Source organism: Dreissena polymorpha, chromosome 1 (genome assembly GCF_020536995.1).
Source record: "Dreissena polymorpha isolate Duluth1 chromosome 1, UMN_Dpol_1.0, whole genome shotgun sequence".
Taxonomy (NCBI): domain Eukaryota; kingdom Metazoa; phylum Mollusca; class Bivalvia; order Myida; family Dreissenidae; genus Dreissena; species Dreissena polymorpha.
In genome coordinates this window covers 148449514-148467736 of record NC_068355.1, presented here as the reverse complement: position 1 = coordinate 148467736, position 18223 = coordinate 148449514, and the positions used below count along the sequence as shown (strand labels likewise).

The 18223-nt window shown below is 35.3% G+C and overlaps 1 protein-coding gene across 1 annotated transcript; it reads right to left on the bottom strand.

The window, feature by feature from the left end:
* Nucleotides 1-152: 152 nt before the first annotated feature.
* On the bottom strand, nt 153-15865 carry LOC127855486 (shell matrix protein-like). The gene is made up of 10 exons (XM_052391134.1): nt 15778-15865; nt 8092-8160; nt 4574-4726; nt 4123-4260; nt 3687-3833; nt 3065-3294; nt 2739-2879; nt 1788-1878; nt 999-1075; nt 153-688 (listed from the first exon to the last, which is right to left on the bottom strand). Exons 2-10 carry the CDS (start codon nt 8150-8152, stop codon nt 602-604), a joined length of 1125 nt encoding a protein of 374 aa, XP_052247094.1. The 5' UTR covers nt 8153-8160; nt 15778-15865; the 3' UTR covers nt 153-601.
* Nucleotides 15866-18223: the final 2358 nt, after the last annotated feature.

Genomic DNA, 18223 nt, shown 5'->3' with positions numbered 1-18223 from the left:
TGTCGGTATCTAGTTTACATAAAAGGTGTGTCCCCATGTATGCTTTTTGAAAACAAATTATGTTCTCTAGGTCCACTGTATACTCTTGCGTCGCTCGCTTATTACGATATATCATTGTCGTATATATTAAACGCAAAACGACGAGTTCAACATCCTTTTAGTAATTGTTTATTAGAAATATTTACAATGATAATAAATATGAGTTACGAATAATGCTGTGGTAACATACGTGAGCCCATTGACAGAATTCCATAACCGTATGTGGCTTGTAGATGTTACTCATTTTTTGCGATGGTCATGTATGTTTTTCTGTAGCATACGTATGAGTACAATGATTTGATAAATTTGGTGTTTGTATATGAATAGCAGGATTTGCACATAAGTTTTTTTTCGGTTAATGAGTCTAAGAGCATAAAGTTACTCTACATTTTATGCAATTCATAGCTGAAAATTATTCCGTCCTTTGCAGTGCGTCTGTAATTTCCTTGACAATATGTATGGTTCATCACATCCTGTAATAATATGTGAAAAGTTTCGATAGTGAACACGAGCAATGCTTGCTGTCATTGCTGTTGCCATGACTATGACAGAGTCTCCGCGTCTAGAATCCGCCACCCATACCCATTTCGCCTCCCGGTCCCGCCATCGGCGCCATATCGTTCCCAAGCAAACAGCGGTACACGCGTAACTGAAAAGGAATTACGCACACCTATACAGGTTTTGTATCTCATATAAAGTATCCAGCTCAACTGAAAACAAAGCATAACATTTCAGCGGTGGTCTAAATCGATTTAATACAATTAAGATCGATGGTTAAATCAGGCGGACGAGTCATACTTACGCTTAGGTCAGTATTTACCATTTTATTCGATATTGGAAAAGTCCGATTTCAACGTATTTGATTGCCAGAACTAAACATTAAATCGCAGAAGCATATCTTCGTTTCAATGATGGGGTCGGATTGTATTTGTCCTAATAATTTATTGTAAGCGTCTTACGTCATCAAGGTAGCCGACGAATCCTCTGCCGTTGCAGCTTCCGATGAGAAGACCGTTGAAGCGTGACGTAATGCGACCTGAAAACCAGCGACAAAACCGTACAACAACACGAAATGCATACAAATGTGTATGTATTGATTAAATAAAAATTGAATAATAAATTTAATAACATGTATATGTATAGCGGTATAGCGATGTATCATAATTCGCCCCATTGGTGCAAGAGGTACCATATCATATACCTTCTTATTTCAATGTCACATTGTACCTTTTGCACCTAGGGTTTGGGGGGGGGGGCGATATTACGTTTGCAATTCTTAGTTTAACCGTATTGTGTACGGATCTGGAAATGTTTGATCGGATTGTTTACACCCGGAAGTGCGTTTTATTAAAGATTTCAAGTTTGTATCATTTAATTAACCCATATTCAAATGTGTTTAAACAAGCACAATTTCATGATTCCATTTATGCATCTTGTCCAACCAATATGGATATTGAACGCGTACGAACAGGCCATATATATTCGTGTAATATGAGCCACGCTGTCTGAAAACGGGTTTTCATGCATGTGCGTTAAGTAACGTCCGGGATTAGCATGTGCAGTCCGCACAGGCTAATCAGGGACGACACTTTCGCTTATATGGTACTTTTTCGTTTAAAGTAAGTCTATAAACTAACATCAAGTTAAGGTGGAAAGTGTCCTCCCTTATTAGCATGTGTGGACTGCACAGGCTAATGTGGGATGACACTATGCAAATGCCTCGGTTTCTGCGTCCGTGTTTACGGTACCTTTCAATGGCTGTGACTTGATCTCCTCGTCTACCTGCGCCGTCACCATGTTGCCATCGTACGCCAGGGTGACGTTCTTCCAAGCCTTTTCCTATATCAACATGAAATGACGATTTACCGCTATTGAAAGAGCAAAGCAATGACAAAACCCATTCGTTGCGTTTTGACGCTAATACGAAAATATAAGCCAATACATACAGCTTTCAAAAACATTTCATTTGTATGCAAGATTGCCCAGATTTTTTTCTAATTTGTTCGCAACTTATTGTTAACAAGATCACAATAACTAACACTGGTTTATCGGTAAATACAACATGTCTATATCAAAACGATTTTGCACGTGTTTTGTAATAAAAATAATGCTAGTCAATTGTCAACTTTATCTTTGCAATACACATTTAAACGCGAATCAGAATATTAACCACTCAGAAGTTTCCAGGATCATGACCAAACTTACCCTGTACACAAATGTAGTCATATTTAATTACGTGAAGCAATAATTTGAATGAATTTCATTACAGTTTTATAGAAATATATATATTTTTGTTAGCAATGTTGTTGAAAGCAAAATTTTACTGGACCTAAAATTGTCTATACATATGTATTTTATTATAAGAATATGTCAATAAAATTGACCGAAATATTAGAGTTGACTGCAGCCAACAACAAAATTCCAAATAAGTGATTGAACAGTACAATTATTGCGTGCATATGTGTTTCACGTTTATGCATTTGGAAATTTCAAGTAATAGGGATACTTAAATTGATAAGTACTAATGACTGAGTTTAACGTTGTATTTAGAATTGTTTGATTATCTTCATATGGATCAGAATAATATGACTTTTCAAAGAAAGCGATATTCATAATGGTGTATATGCCATACATACACATGAAAAGTAGCATGCTTATGGATAAGTCCCAAATATATCTGCCACATGCACACCACCTACCCTGTATGGTATGGAGATCTCCACACCTTCCGGGTACCTGCCGATGCGCGCCTCCAACCGGAAGATAACGACCTTGGTCTGCTGGTTGAGCGCCACCTCGACGGAGCCCAGCTGCCGGCCGTAGCAGTTGGACACGAGCACCTGTGGGGCGATAGAAGACCGGACCTCAAGTCATATACTCATGAATAACCAGTTTTAATTCATAAAAGCTTATCTTATTCTAATGTGGCGATAAGATTTCTGTATTTTACGTTTCATGACAAGCAATAAATTAAAACAAAACGTTTCGCCAACATGTCTTGGCGTTGACATTTCTTGCTCATTACCTGTTCATCGGAGACACCTCCGGGAAATTCATAGAACCTGAGGTTGACTGTGAGCTGTGTGCCCAGGTCCTGATTGGCGTACTGCCACACCGTCAGCGTGCCTGTGCCGTCAAAGCGACCCGCGTTACTCACATTTACCACGTTGCCGTTGTTGCCAATAGAGATCTGGTAGCCCGCAGAGTCCTCGATTTCCTTGCCGTTGAAGTTGATCCATAGTTCTGGCTGGCAAGCTTTTATTTTTAAAAATGATCTGTTAACAAGTGATTATGTTTATGTAGATCTATGTGAAGATTTGCGTATTGAATGCACACATTACCTCTATGCTTTGACAATACAGCACACAGTACTCGCCATTCACCAGTTTTTATACTAGGATTATATACTTAAATATACATTAATTGAATAAATATCAATTGGTACATCAAGAGGGATCATTTTGTCAACTAAAATATCTGCTTATATAGTATTTAAAAAAATCTATGAATACAAACGCATGTAACCGATGGGCTTGCCTTTGACTCCCTTATATATGTATATTTACAGGTACATGTATGTCAGGGAAGCATTATGTAAATGATAACGCAACTTAGGTTAACATTGTTTGTAATATGGCATCTCTTACTGTATTTCTGGTTGGGGTCGATGTCGTGACATGCGCACTGCTCCAGGTTGAAGAGCGTTCCCATAGGGCAGCTTCTTAGCATCCAATCAAATCCCAAGATAAACTCCTCGTATTTGTGTCGGTCGGCATGCGCGCGCAATGTGCATGCTGAAAAGTGAGGAAGAGGATAAAGAATAACCTTACTGAAATTAAATTAGATTATGATAATCAATATCCTCATTGCGCTTGCACAATTGCTTGTCAGTAAAGTTAATTCTTAAGGAGGTCAGATACAATCGACATAAATTCATGGCATATGCACAAAGAGTAGAGCCTTGCATACCATGAATGTAATAAATTTGGCAAAAACTAATATACATTCCAAGAAAAAATATCAAAGTAAATGCGGCCGTCACCGCTGACGAAACACAGTATCCAGAAAAAAAGAAATACGTACGTGGTCTCGTGGTTGACACCTGCTGGTTGATTTGGTCAATCTGACCGCCTATCCCGGCCCCCGGGTTCACCATCCCCGGCGTCATTGTGCCCCCTACGCCGCCCATTCCACCCGTCTGCCGAGAGATCTCGTCCGGTGCTATAAGGAGACATTCGCGTTGAATTTTTACTTGGATTTAGTTCGAAATAATATTATGTTAAATTCTTAATGGTTCAAAGTTGTTAAGTAGTGGTCAATCGAACAGTATTCTAAAATACGCGACACGTAAATGCAAAGCCATGTATTTGTAACACATCCAAAAGCTATTGTAAGACGAACGTGTTCCGCAGATGTTTGTCATGAATTAAAATTACCGATTCAATTTACTGGTATCCAGACGTATATGATTCGAAACTAAGGCCAAACAGACAGAGGTTATCTGATGTCATATGCGTGTGTTGCACGTGCTTACATTTATTTATGGGGTTCTCTACCCAGCCGCATCCACATTGATTTGCGTCGAACAGCGTGTTTTCCGGACAGGGAAACATCCGGTTCGCCTGGTACGGAGTGTTCACTTGAAACATCCGGGGATTCCCCGCAACAGCTCGAAGCAGGCATCCCGCTGTAATAGAATGAGTATCAAATCGAAAGTCTTAAAGCTACTCAAGGTCAAAGGATTGAATTTCCGATAGAAATACATGCATAGGCTTTTATGTGTGCGGGTGTGTTAGTGAACAATCGTCTCCAACTCTGGTACCGCTCTATTACAACCATCGTTGTCAGATAAGTTACATTTGTATGTTCCTGTGTTTTATTACCCTTAAGTTGATCAATACTATTCTTCGCCACTCTTAAACAGTTCTATCACAATCAAATGCTGGTTTTCTTACAAGTTATGAAAATAACAGTCTTATTTACTGCATACATTGGCATGTACTCGAATTGCCTCCAAAATGTACAGGGTGTAGGATCACGTGACTTTGAAGGAACCGGTAAGTGGTGTTTTTTTCGAAAGCTAAAGCCGCTTTTTTTAAACAATTTTTCCTAAGAATTTCAACTAGTACATAAAAGACAGATATTTATGCTGCTTATGGCAATGTGAACGACTTAAGAATTACTTTATTTAATAAGCATATGTTCTTGTTAAAAATATACATGTGCACCTGCATACATTTATACGGTTATGCTTCAAGCAACGTGAAATTTTGTCACCGATTTCAGATTTATTCAAGGATTTATTCTTATACCTTAAAGGGATCTTTTCACGGTTTGGTGAATAGACAACATTGAAAAAAGTTGTTTCAGATTAGCACATTTTCGTTTTAGTTATGATATTTGTGAGGAAAAAGTATTACTGAACATTTACCATAGTCCAATATAGCCATTATACTGTATGTATCTTTTGACGATTTGAAAACCTAAAAATTATAAAGCGTTGCAACGCGAAACGATTGAATAATTTGGAGAGTTCTGTTGTTGTCGTTTAAATTTACGAAACTACGAAGATTGCTTATATAAGGTATAAAATACCGGCGGAAAAGCCGAGAGGGCTTATGCGTTTTTACTTCAGACTAACTCCAGGACTCCAGGGTCACTGGTTCGAGCCCAGGTACCGGCTACTTTTTTTTTCTTTTTTTTTATTTTATTCTTGATTTTTTACTGGAGCTTTTAAGATCCAATGTTTACATTTATCAATATAAAGCATTTAATGACAAACTTCAAAATATGCCAAAATCTGTGAAAAGGCCACTTTAAGATATCGGCACAAACTTAAAAAACTGTAGTTAATGCATTGAAGATGTTCGCAAACGAATTTTAAAAAAGAGAGATATTTGCAAAAATGAAGTTCTTAGTTCTAAAGTATTCCACGCTTATCTCTTTACAAATATACCCATTCCATGTAACCTCGCTACTGTACAATTTAAAAGTTCAATCTTATGCTCAATCACTGCTTGCATTTCCATTTACATTTCGAACATCAACAAAAGACATCGCCGATGTGTATATATACAGACACTATTTTTGGAGAAACTCATTTCTTCTTTGTATGTTAGTGAACTCATTTGTTGGGAATGAATGAACTACGTAATTATAAACCCAACTGTTGCAATGGGAAGTAACGGGTTTCTGCCAGTTGCCACATATACAATTCCCAACTACTGTATGTGGAATGGGAATTGTATGTTCAAGTTCTTTATGGAAGCCATTGGTTGCCAATGAATGAACAAAGTAATAATAAACCCAACGGTTTCTATGGGAAGTTACTGGTTGCTGTCACGCTACATGTGCAATTATACACATCCAAACAATATAGAAGAAAGTATTGACCAAATCTATGGGTCTATTCCGTGATATTCCAGAACGAATCACTATACCGATTATTTATGTATGCTACACAGCTTTCAACATGTATGCGCGGAGGCATAGCACGAGTGCATACAGATAAGTCAACAGTGTACATGCCAAGCCTTCATAGTAATCATGTTCTGATGTCTTATTGTATTTCAACATTTTTGTTTTCAAAAAAACGATGTCGTATTTTGCATAATACACGTACTTAACGCCATGCAAGCCCTTCTAAATTATGATACGCTGTCAAACACGTGACATCGGAACTTTTTACGAGCTTGGGCGAGTCTTCACGCCTTTTCAAATTTATGTTTTCATATTAAATAACCCGTACAGTTTTGAACGAACATAAATCCATTGTTTTAATGTTCCTTAAAGGTATTTAAAAATTGATTATTTGACAACTCATGATGAATTAATAGCGTGCGCTAACAGCACTGATTGGATCCTGGGCTATGACTTACAGCTGTCTTTGTAATATCCCACTGGATTCGAAGTGGTGACTGCTAGATCAAAGCGCTTACTTTTCCCATTTATACTTTTTATAACAATTATGTTACTTTTAGTCACAACGTTATTTTACTCGACTTATCCGATGTTGTAACTGACCTCTCACACAACTATAATTATGTCAACATCCAGTAGTATATATTTATATATATAATATCATACGTTTTATTATGCAATAGCATTGAAATTTAGTGCGCATTCTGTGGAGCAGACGGCTTGCCAGATAAAACCTGTCGACAATAAATCATTTATATTTACATTTGAGAAAGAAAACAACCAATTGTGTTTTTTCTTACGGCACGAATATCGCATGATGTGCCTGCTTGCACTGTAACTATTAACAAACTGTTAGTTCTTACGTAATACGATATGGAAGTACTCACTTTTATTAGTCAGTAATTTTACCATGATTTTAAATGCCGTCTTGACTGAGAAATTAAGGTGGAGTCACGTTTAAATGTTCTACAGCATTGTTCAACAAGACAAATATACAAAATCTCTGACATATTAATTGCATGCACAACAGCTAATGGTTTGTAAATAAATAACGCATGTTACGATGTCGTGACAGCTGACTGCTATTCAAAACAATTTTTAGCTATAAAATCCAATATATTTTTGCATATGTGTTGTACATACGTTTTGTTTTAAATTTTAATAACAAGTAAAAAAATAGATATTGTATGTATATTGAGCACTTCGCGTGCTACTTGTCCATAGAAATTCGTATGAAACATTTATAAGAGACTGGTAAGGCTGCAAATACATGTAATAAATTAAACGTTAACATAGTTTTGCAAATGTCATTCATTAAATCAACCAGATAAATTGTACTCGTGTATCTCCAATATGATTTACTCAATTTTAGTCGGCCCTGTGCAAACTGTATGCATGTGCGAAGTGTATCGTCATACTATCTTGTGGAGTCCGCACAAGTTTATCAGTGACGACGATTTCTGCCAAAACTGGAGTTTCATTTAGAAGGGACTTAATATAAAGAAGAAAAAAAGAAGCGGGATATTTCTTGTGTGAATAACCTGTGTTCACCTCTGGTTATCGCACAGCGCGGTTCTAATGTGCAATTGGTTTAAGCATAATGCAGAGTATGCTAAGACTGTTTGTACTCACGGTTCCCCTGTTGGGCCGCTATGTAGGTAACACTGGCAAGAAATGTTAGAAATGGAATCATGGCTCGGCCTGCAAATAATAGAGAACAAATTCGTTCAAAAGGCAATGGTTTATACTGACAATTGATTTGATGCGCGCCGGCTGATAGAGAAGTGTTACAATCAAAGCCTAAAAAGTGTCGAACAACAGTTCTGTCTTTACCGTCTATTTATTATATTTGCAATTGTTTCTCTTATACATATATGGCTTAACTTTCATTGTTTAAATGTCTAAACTTTGATTGTTTAAAAGGAACTTTAATACAATCAAATGTCCATGCATGATGCAATTTGATCTGTCGAATTTGTATGTGGTCACCAATTAGCTGAACTATTTATAAAACATACAGCCTCATGTTTGGAAGGACATTACACAGCTAACATATAGTGATACCAAATATAGTTGCTGTGAAAATATGTACTCAATAAATTGCGTATTTAGTAATCGTGAACTGGTAAAAACGCCGCGATTGTGTATTGTATACAACGCACTTGTCAGTTGTTAATAGTTAAGCTGGTGGAAGGCATAACTTTGTGGTAAACTTTATATCTGTTTGTGACAGTAATGGACAGAAGAAGACACACTGACGTTATTTAACAACACAACATTGTGAAAAAAATATTATTTTTTTTACTTTCCAACAGTTTGCGATCAACCAGTGCAGTCACGATTTTTTCTTATTGAAAGAACACAGCTAAAATTGTGAGACAATAGGCCTTCGAATCAAACGTATTGTTGTGGACGCAATCCTACCGTTAAAAATAAACCGAATTAATTGTAGTGTCGGCTCATAATAATATAATTCTACTAACATTGACAAAGTATTTTTCACCATGTCATGTACAGCATAATTTACAACGGTTAAACTAAAAGCCATTTGATGTAAACAGTGTTTGTGAAACATGTCAATTGTAAGTATTCAAGGAAGACCCCATTTAGTAAACAGTAAAGAAATTAATAATGGTGTGTTCATGCATTTATACTTTGGACAAATTGTTTGTCGTATACATATATCGGTGCTTTAATGTTATCGACATACCATATATGCACATACCAATGTCTTACAGTTAAAAAACAAAGAAACATATACCCACAATAATTGTCTCCAACAAACGTTTATAAATGTTTGTGTTTTCACTGAAACCTAAACAAAGATATAAAAATAATCTATAAATAACGTTTATTTAAAGATCTTTCTCTAAGTGTAAAGATATAATTGTGTTTCTTTCGCTTACAAACAGTGATGGGCACAATAACAAAAGCACTTTTGGATTAACGGTTAGCGACGTCAACATCAGGTAAGGTTAGCAACGTCAACATCGGGTACGAAAAGAAGCCTTATGTTTAAAACTGATAGGGCAAGTCGATCAATGAGATGTATTATCTTATTGTGAAACACACAGGCGAATAACCATAACATACGTTGTATTATAACAAAGTTTGTATATAAATAAAGCAATAAAGCATACGTTGTAAGCAAATTGTCTTCATGCAGACGATAATTATATAGAAACAGTTTGTCAAGTTTATGAAGATATAACATGGTTTTATTATTTTTACGAAACTAAACTAGCATCATGAGATATCAATTAAGAAATGTTTTGATTTCTTAAATACCGGTAAATCATATTTATTACCAAGACAAATTTCGCGGATACTAATTTGCAATTTCATGAAAATTTTATTTCTTTGTAGAGACAATTGACGACTCTATTTTTGCGTGAAACCCACGCGGCACGCTTGACAGTAAATGGCTTATTTATTACAGAGCCTGTCCTCCAAAATTTTAGCAAGGCTTTTTAATCACGAACTCCGCGAAATGTGATTTTATGAAAACTCGTAACTTACTAAGTACGACACGCGGCATGCGAAAATTAGTCTTATGCGACCAGCGTGGTTCCAGGCCGAGATATGCTGTCCGCTTACAAGTCACGCAATTATTTGTGGTCTCATCATTGGCATGATAGCTCCAGACCAACCTGCGCAGTCTGGCAATAGATATGCTGTCCGCTTGTAAACAAGTCACGCAATTATTTGTGGTCTCATTGACAGGATAGCTGCTACGACCCATTTTTTTCGCATGACGCTGGTCGTATCATACCCACTTTTTGCTCGGGGATTTTCACTGCATCTACATTAATTCGATGCCGTTTTATACCAGTCTATAGGCGAGTGTTTGTAGTGGAACTTATGCTTGAAACATATAAGTGACTCTAGCCAAACAGGGAGGCGGAAAACTACAACGGGCGAGGCATGGTCAGGGGTGATAACCCCAAAAAAGGGTTAGGGTTTGGGTTAGTGTTAGGGGTCGGGTTAGGGTTAGGGTTGGGTTTAGGCTAACCCAAACCCTAACCCGACCCCTAACACTAACCCCAACCCTAAACCTCACCCTCTAACCCCCCCTTGCGCAATACCATACCATGCCTCGCCCGTTGTAGTTTTCCGCCTCCCAGCCAAACATGGTCATTTTAACGTTCCATTCAGATTCGGTACAGTTCTGGTACCATAGACTATGTACTCTTTGGAGTCTGTACCATTATTTGACAATAATCGCTGATTCGTGTAATGAAATCACAACTTACAGATACTCGGCTAGAATTACATGAACCACTACTGAAATCGTTCCAGGGAGTTCGGATATTTACTGCAAACCACTATTTACTCCTATTTACATAGCATGGATATATTCAATTTCTTAGGCAATCTGATCTTTAATGATCACATTTGGCATTTAATAAAATGTATTAGTAATGGAAGTCACATATAACTATCTTACAAACACGTGTATCTTTATAGCAGTTAATCAAGTTAAGACATATTGTGTTGAACGTACTATGAAAAAAGGGTATTCCAATAATTTTTCGCAATTGTGAATCGTGAAATTGCATTGAAATAACCAAGGTGCCTGTACCACGTGACTTTTTCGGCTATGTGTGGGACAATCGAATGTCAACAAACCATCGCTGCAGGTAACGTTTTTGATAATTTCTTCATTAATTCAAAACCATTTTAAAAAAACAAAGACGAGAGCCCGGTCATTGTCAAAATACACAACTGTGTTAAGTTTGCGCAAAATTAATTTAGTATTTTTTCCAAAAAGTGCAACCGCGCGTTTGAAAAGACACGAATTGAAATCCTATGTGTGGTATATTTTTTATTCAATCAACAAAAACGTTCATCATAATATTGTCGAAGGTTTTAAAAATAGGGCGGACATTGTAATTCTTCATAGAGAAGCTACATACATTGTATGTTTGCACAAATACTTCTGATTCGGAGCGTGTGCTTAAAAATGCAATAATGCTATGTGTGGGACACGTTTATGAAATGCTATGTGTGGTATACAAACTAAACTAGAGAATCGAAAGATTGACATAAACATCAATAATATTTTAAGTCTGTCTAAATAACAAAAGTTGGTCAATAAAACATTGTTGGTACTGTTTTGCGTGCTTAAAATAAGATAATCACGACGTTCATGTTACTCAAAATTATCATGATTGTCGATAATTTATATTCATATTTTTACTTGTAGAATGCCAATTGTTTGGGAACAGTGTGGTAGAGAGGTCAAAACACAGTCGGGAAACTCCAAACACAAAGCCACCCACGCACGGGAAGGAAAATATTTCTTTTGCGGCAAACCTTTTCTTGTGAGTTTCTATAAAATTGATTGTTACAAAATGCTCAGTTGAATTATCCGAAGGGATATTAAATAATTATAACTCTCTGATTATACTCCTTTAATTGACGTTTCGGCATAATGCCTTTATCAAAACATTGGAAATTATATGTTAACTACATTTTTACGTCTTTTGACTGCACAATTTAAATAACAAAGAAAAATGTTTTTAAACGTCAAATGACGTTGTACATGATGACGTCATAAATGGCGTTATATAAAATATATAAAATGTATTTTTACATTTTTTGGCGCCATTTTATATAACGCCATTTATGACGTCATCATGTACAACGTCATTTGACGTTTAAAAACATTTTTCTTTGTTATTTAAATTGTGCAGTCAAAAGACGTAAAAATGTAGTTAACATATAATTTCCAATGTTTTGATAAAGGCATTATGCCGAAACGTCAATTAAAGAAGTATAATCAGAGTGTTACAAAATGTTAAATTTTCAGTGAATTGTTACTTCCAACTTAGGCACTTGTTTAATACACAAAATCGTAAGGATTGTTTGTGCAAGGTGTCATGTGAATATAATTGTAACAAAATTACAAAAATGTTAATGAACTTATGGTTGTGTGCTTTTTATCAGGAATGTGTAAACATATTAGACCGTAGGAGAGTTATTAAATAAGCATAAAGAGATAATACAGCATTATTTAAACAAATAGACAAAAGGATCAATAACTTATTTTTCTGTAAAATCATGTATTCGTATCTAAATCCTATTGAGCTAACTTATATATCACGCATGACAATTATTTTTTTTTTTTAAGTTTTACAGTTTATTTCATGTGTATTTTGTTCTTTTCAGGGAGATTAAAGTATTTTTGGAAGCACCTTAAAGAGACGTACTGATATCTTGATCAATGAAAAGTTGTAATATATAGTTAATGTTCAAAAGTTTAAAAGACTGTTTGTTTTGTTACCAGATGGTGCAAGTGTTGCAGTGAAAGAAAGCAATCAAAGTAAACATTAAATACACATTTGACAATTCAACAAATTGAACAACATGTATTGTTTATTACTTGGTGCGGTGGTAACAAGATCTTGCAGCCTCTTTCATGACCGGGTCGAATGAGTATTTTCATTAAACATCTTACACTATTTTCAGTTATTCAGATTTTATTGAAATTTTTTTTTCATGAAGTATTAATACAATTTAATATGTTTGTTGGTATAATAAACCCCCAAAGCCAAGGCTTTTTTGCGATGATCATTTGTTACGTGTAAATTAGATCATTTATATGTTTGTATAGCAAGATTTGTTACTTTGCGAATACTGATGTACTTCTTTATGTACTTGGTGCTTTAATTTCTATTGTAACATGTGCATGCTGGTTATTAAGCAATGTTATTATTAATGAAGTGTTTATTTTGATATACTTAAGATATTCATATGGAGATGATATTGGAAACTAAATGAACTTAATAGACCACAAACAATCATCATTGGATTTATATTGTTATTTGTTATGAAACATTTGTTTTATTAACATATATACTCATATTTTATATTCATTTAATCAATTTCATTAATAACATAGGTACAAAACACATAAATATACACAAATATCAATACATACACTTTGTTTTGATTATGCCAAAATACATATTAAATGGTATGTTTGCATAGTTAGTTGAAATAGCTTTCCGTAAACATCACAGAACGAAGCTGGGTCCGTCTCTGTCACTGTGGTTTTGATAATTCACTTGCCGCATAACACCTTCCGTGTGGTTTGCCGCATAACACCTTCCGTGTGGTTTGATGGTGTTCATCTAATTATAACACAGCTTCGCGCATTAAAGCGTTACAAATCCTTCGACTAATCTTTGTCAAATCTGAAAAACAACAGAAGTAAAACCCATTTTAAAGCAAGTGCTTTTACTTTTTTGTCATTCATTTATAAAATAAGACCGAATTTAATAATCAGACAGAAATATCAATCATGATATTTATTCAAAGACAATAAGTCAAAAAAAGAAAATATTATAGTTCAACATAGCGTGTTTGTTAAAAAAGACCATTGGTTGGATAACAATTACGCAGTGTATTTTATTTAAAATGTATGTTCAATTAAACATAAATTGTTTAAACATTACACAATTACTTCAGTATTACATCATGTAACATTTGGTTAATTTGATATATTTGCAGTACAGACTGAAGTATATGTTTTAGATTCTTACAAAACTGTGTTCAGATTAAATGCAGAACTGACGGGAAATCTCTTGCATACCACACATAGCATTTCAAAAATGTTTCCCACGCATAGCATTATTGCATTTTTATACACAGACTCCGAATCAGATGTATATGCGCAAACATACAATATATGTAGCTTCTCTATGAAGAATAACAATGCCCGCCCTATTTTTTAAACCTTCAACAATATTATAAGGAACGTTTTTGTTGATTGAATACCAATATACCACACATAGCATTTCACTTTGTGTGTTTTCGAACACCTGGTTGCACTTTTTGGAAAAAATACTTAATTAATTTTGCGCAAACTTAACACAGTTGTGTATTTTGACAATGACCGGGCTCTCGTCTTAGTTTTTTTTTAAATGGTTTTGAATTAATGAAGAAATTATCAGAAACGTACCTGCAGCGATGGTTTGATGACATCCGATTGTCCCACTCATAGCCGAAAAAGTCACGTGGTACAGGCACCTTGATAACGTTCGCGTTTAAAATAGTGTACACTAGTATACAAGACGACATATACATCAATCGCTATAACTGTACAGTGTGCAAGGCATGGGCATGGTGAAATATGTTTGATGGACCACAGCGTCTGTCTTGCGCTCGGGAAGTCGTGACTTCGAGTCTGTAGCGTTTAGATTTCGAATTACCTTTATCTAAAATGCAGCCCATTCTTGACGCCGACATAAAGCAGTTACATATGCAAACAAACTTGCATAAAGCGAAACAAATAAACCTTAACGCCGACACAAAGCAAAATTAAAGGGTCCTTTTACGTTTTGTTAAATTGAAAACAATACAAAAAATGTTTCAAATTCGTAAATTTTCGTTGGAGTAATGATATTTTTTAGGAAACAGTAATACTGAACATTTACCATACTCTAACGTATCCATTTTACCGATATTATCTTTTGACGATATAAAAACCTGAAAAATATAAAAGCGTTGCAATGCGAAACAATTGAATAATTTGGATAGTTCTGGCTGCACAGTCGTCGCCTACTTCTGTATTCACTCGGACGATCGTTGGCAGATGCACGCGTGGGGCTAGTTAACAATGACAGCGGTAATGGAGACGAAGCATGTGCATTACTGGATGTCAAGACCGTGATAAATGTGAACCATTGCTGATGGTGTTCAGTTACTGTCAGTTGCGTATATGTGGATTCACTTAGATAGTTTCAATTAATCATTTTGAGTAGAATTATATTTTATTACAAACATTTGAGTTTAGTATTGTAATTTGGAAAACAAATAAGAAAATTAAATTTGAAGTACAAATGAACTAATAAATGTATGATACTATCAAAGATGCATATGTCTAATATTAATATAGCAACGTGATCAAATGAAAATCGCGTAGTTGTTTCAGTAGATAATATCACTCAACTCAAAATTATGAAATATTTAAATACGTGAAAAAAATCTAGACAACATAAAATGTATATTTAATGTATAATAACGCGATTCGCACGATCACAATATTCCGATATTAACAAAAACCGATACCCGAGGGACGACCATAGTTATGTGCTTATTTGAATGTATTTAAACAAGCAGTGACACCTAAATTTCAATAAGAATATATTTTCAGCAGTCGATATCATATTGTGAAGTTGTTGTTATTGTTTGTCTCTATTGTACGCCCTAACATAAAGGATATCAATTAGTTAATATTTGTCATACATAGAATGATCACGTTTTAACTTCAAAATGATTCTTAATGTCAAAACCAACTAATCTAAATCTCACCTACACCAACAACAGAAATGCTACAAATCCAAGTATCCACACAAGTTTTTTGACGCACGACGTAAACGCGTCTTCTCCCGAACCTACCGGCGTAACAATGACGTTGAAGCAAGCAAGACGTTGACTAGCGTAGCGTACACTGTTCGACCTGTCAGAACTCCAGTATATTAATATCATCGCCTGTCACTTGTGATGTGACGTGACGACATCTAGGTCACACTCTAATAGCACTAGCGTACACATTGGGCTCCTATGACATCTGTACATCTGTTAACGGCTTTCTCGAATGCTTTTCTTAGAAGTGTCATTTTTGTACAGAAAACGTGCAGATTGTTCGCTGACACAAGCTTTTCTTCTTTTAAAATACATAATTTTGTTACATATTTTACAAACGTTAATAAACCTTTTTTTCATTATGTCTTTTGACAGGAATGCAAATTGTAAATGGAATATAAGAAACCCGCTGCAATGCCCGTTTCAAGAATGATACATTTATAAAACGTATTTCGCACCAAAATTGTAGACCAACTTTACCATTTCAATTGCGACATTTCATTTACCAGTAAATTTAATTTAATGTGCGCATACTTATTTTGTTCATTTATCTAGCAGAAAGAACCACACAGTGTTAAAGGAATAATGGTTGTCCGGTATACTAGTTACATTCTGTCATCATCTCTGAAGCGTTCAGTCGGAACACAAACTACTTTTCGTTCGAATTATTTATCAAACAATTGTTGATAAGTTTAACCCGAGTATGAAAAGGACCGTTTTTTCTTTTTCCCATACACTCAGAAATTAGCATTTGAAGCCATTTTCTCCAATACCAAAACGTCTTCTCCAATAAGAAACACGTGGCAACAGGGTTGTCCACTGAGGTCAGGAGTGAAAATATACATGAAAGTCGCTTCCTTTTGCGACAACAATTTATGTTTCACACATAATCAACTTAAAAAGAATCAAGGACTGTTCCACAGATAATGATAGAATCAAAATCATTAACATTATTGAATCATGGACTAAACATGGATGTTAGCACTAACACTATTCATAACTCTTGTAAATGATAATTATATTGAAGTAACTTAAAGAACGTATTGAAAATATTTACAATACTCTAACAATAACCGATTAAAAAAAATCAACGCGCTGAAGGCACCGCAGTTGTTCGATATTGCATAATTTAAGACGCAACTCATTTTTTAAAAATAATCGCAAGTTTAAAATGAACACAAGACATTCAAATTTATAAAGAGCGTCTCTTTAACGCACAAGTCGATATGTGTGTGCACTCTATATCATCCTATTTATTTTATAGAGTTAACTTTTTGACGTTCTGAAAGCATAGAAAGTATGATGAAAATGGTAATTAGAACTGAATATAAAGAAAATTTGCAATCACCATCATATTAAATGAATATTGTTGGAATATCGAATACCTATCTCACTAAGAATATAATTTCACGATGGAAATTCCTTGTACAAATCTTTTGATTTTTGACACCATATACAAAATTAAAATCTGCAATAAGATAACTGGTGAAAATAAATAAAAAATAAATCTGCGAACAATACTTTTTACTCACGCATTTAATGCCATTAGGTAGTCATAAAGACAGCCCTGCTGACTCGTACTTTGTTGTTTATGCATTACTTGTTACGCTAGCAGTTCACACGGCGTCAACAACTCTGACCTTAACATGGGTATAGAGAACTAATGCGCTTTTTGGGCGTAGCTCTTTTTCCCAGCTTTTCACCTTTTTCGGCGTAAGCTGTATTAAGCCAGCTTTTCACCCTGACTTGACCTTTGTAAGTGTCCAATAATATTCAAATAAAATTTCCCGCGGCTAGGTACGAATGAATACACTTCATTTATTCCATTGGCTGATTTGAGTATAACACCAGAACATTGGAAACATATCCGCGTCTTTGTAACACTGTTTTACTGCATGAAACAATTTTATCTCTAATGAAAAGGCTCAATAGATAGAACAGTTTTACAATCAATTTTCGACATATATACAGATTGTGCGTTCACCTTTTATTTTCAGAGAATTACCAGCGCAAAAGCGTTTATACTAAAGGCTATATTCTCATATTTAGTACTTACTTGCATTGCATTTCAACCCGCGAGGTTTCGGGTCAATTCGCGGCCAGTGTGTGAAAGTCAGAGTTAATATACAGTTCATCACCGGAGTTCGCAGAAGGGGTTACGATCTTTTCATTGAAGGAAAAAATTGGAATCTATGCTATTTTGTCTGATGGAGTAAATAGTTCGTTTAGTCGCTTTGTCGATATATCAATATTTTAGGCACAGCTGTTTTCTTGGTCGTGTACAGTTGGCGTAAACAAGCCGTCGTTTCAGCAGCAGAATTGTTACCTCATGCATTGCATTCCAATCCGCAAGGTATCAAGGTCAGTTTGCGGTCAGTTGCAGAAATCTTTA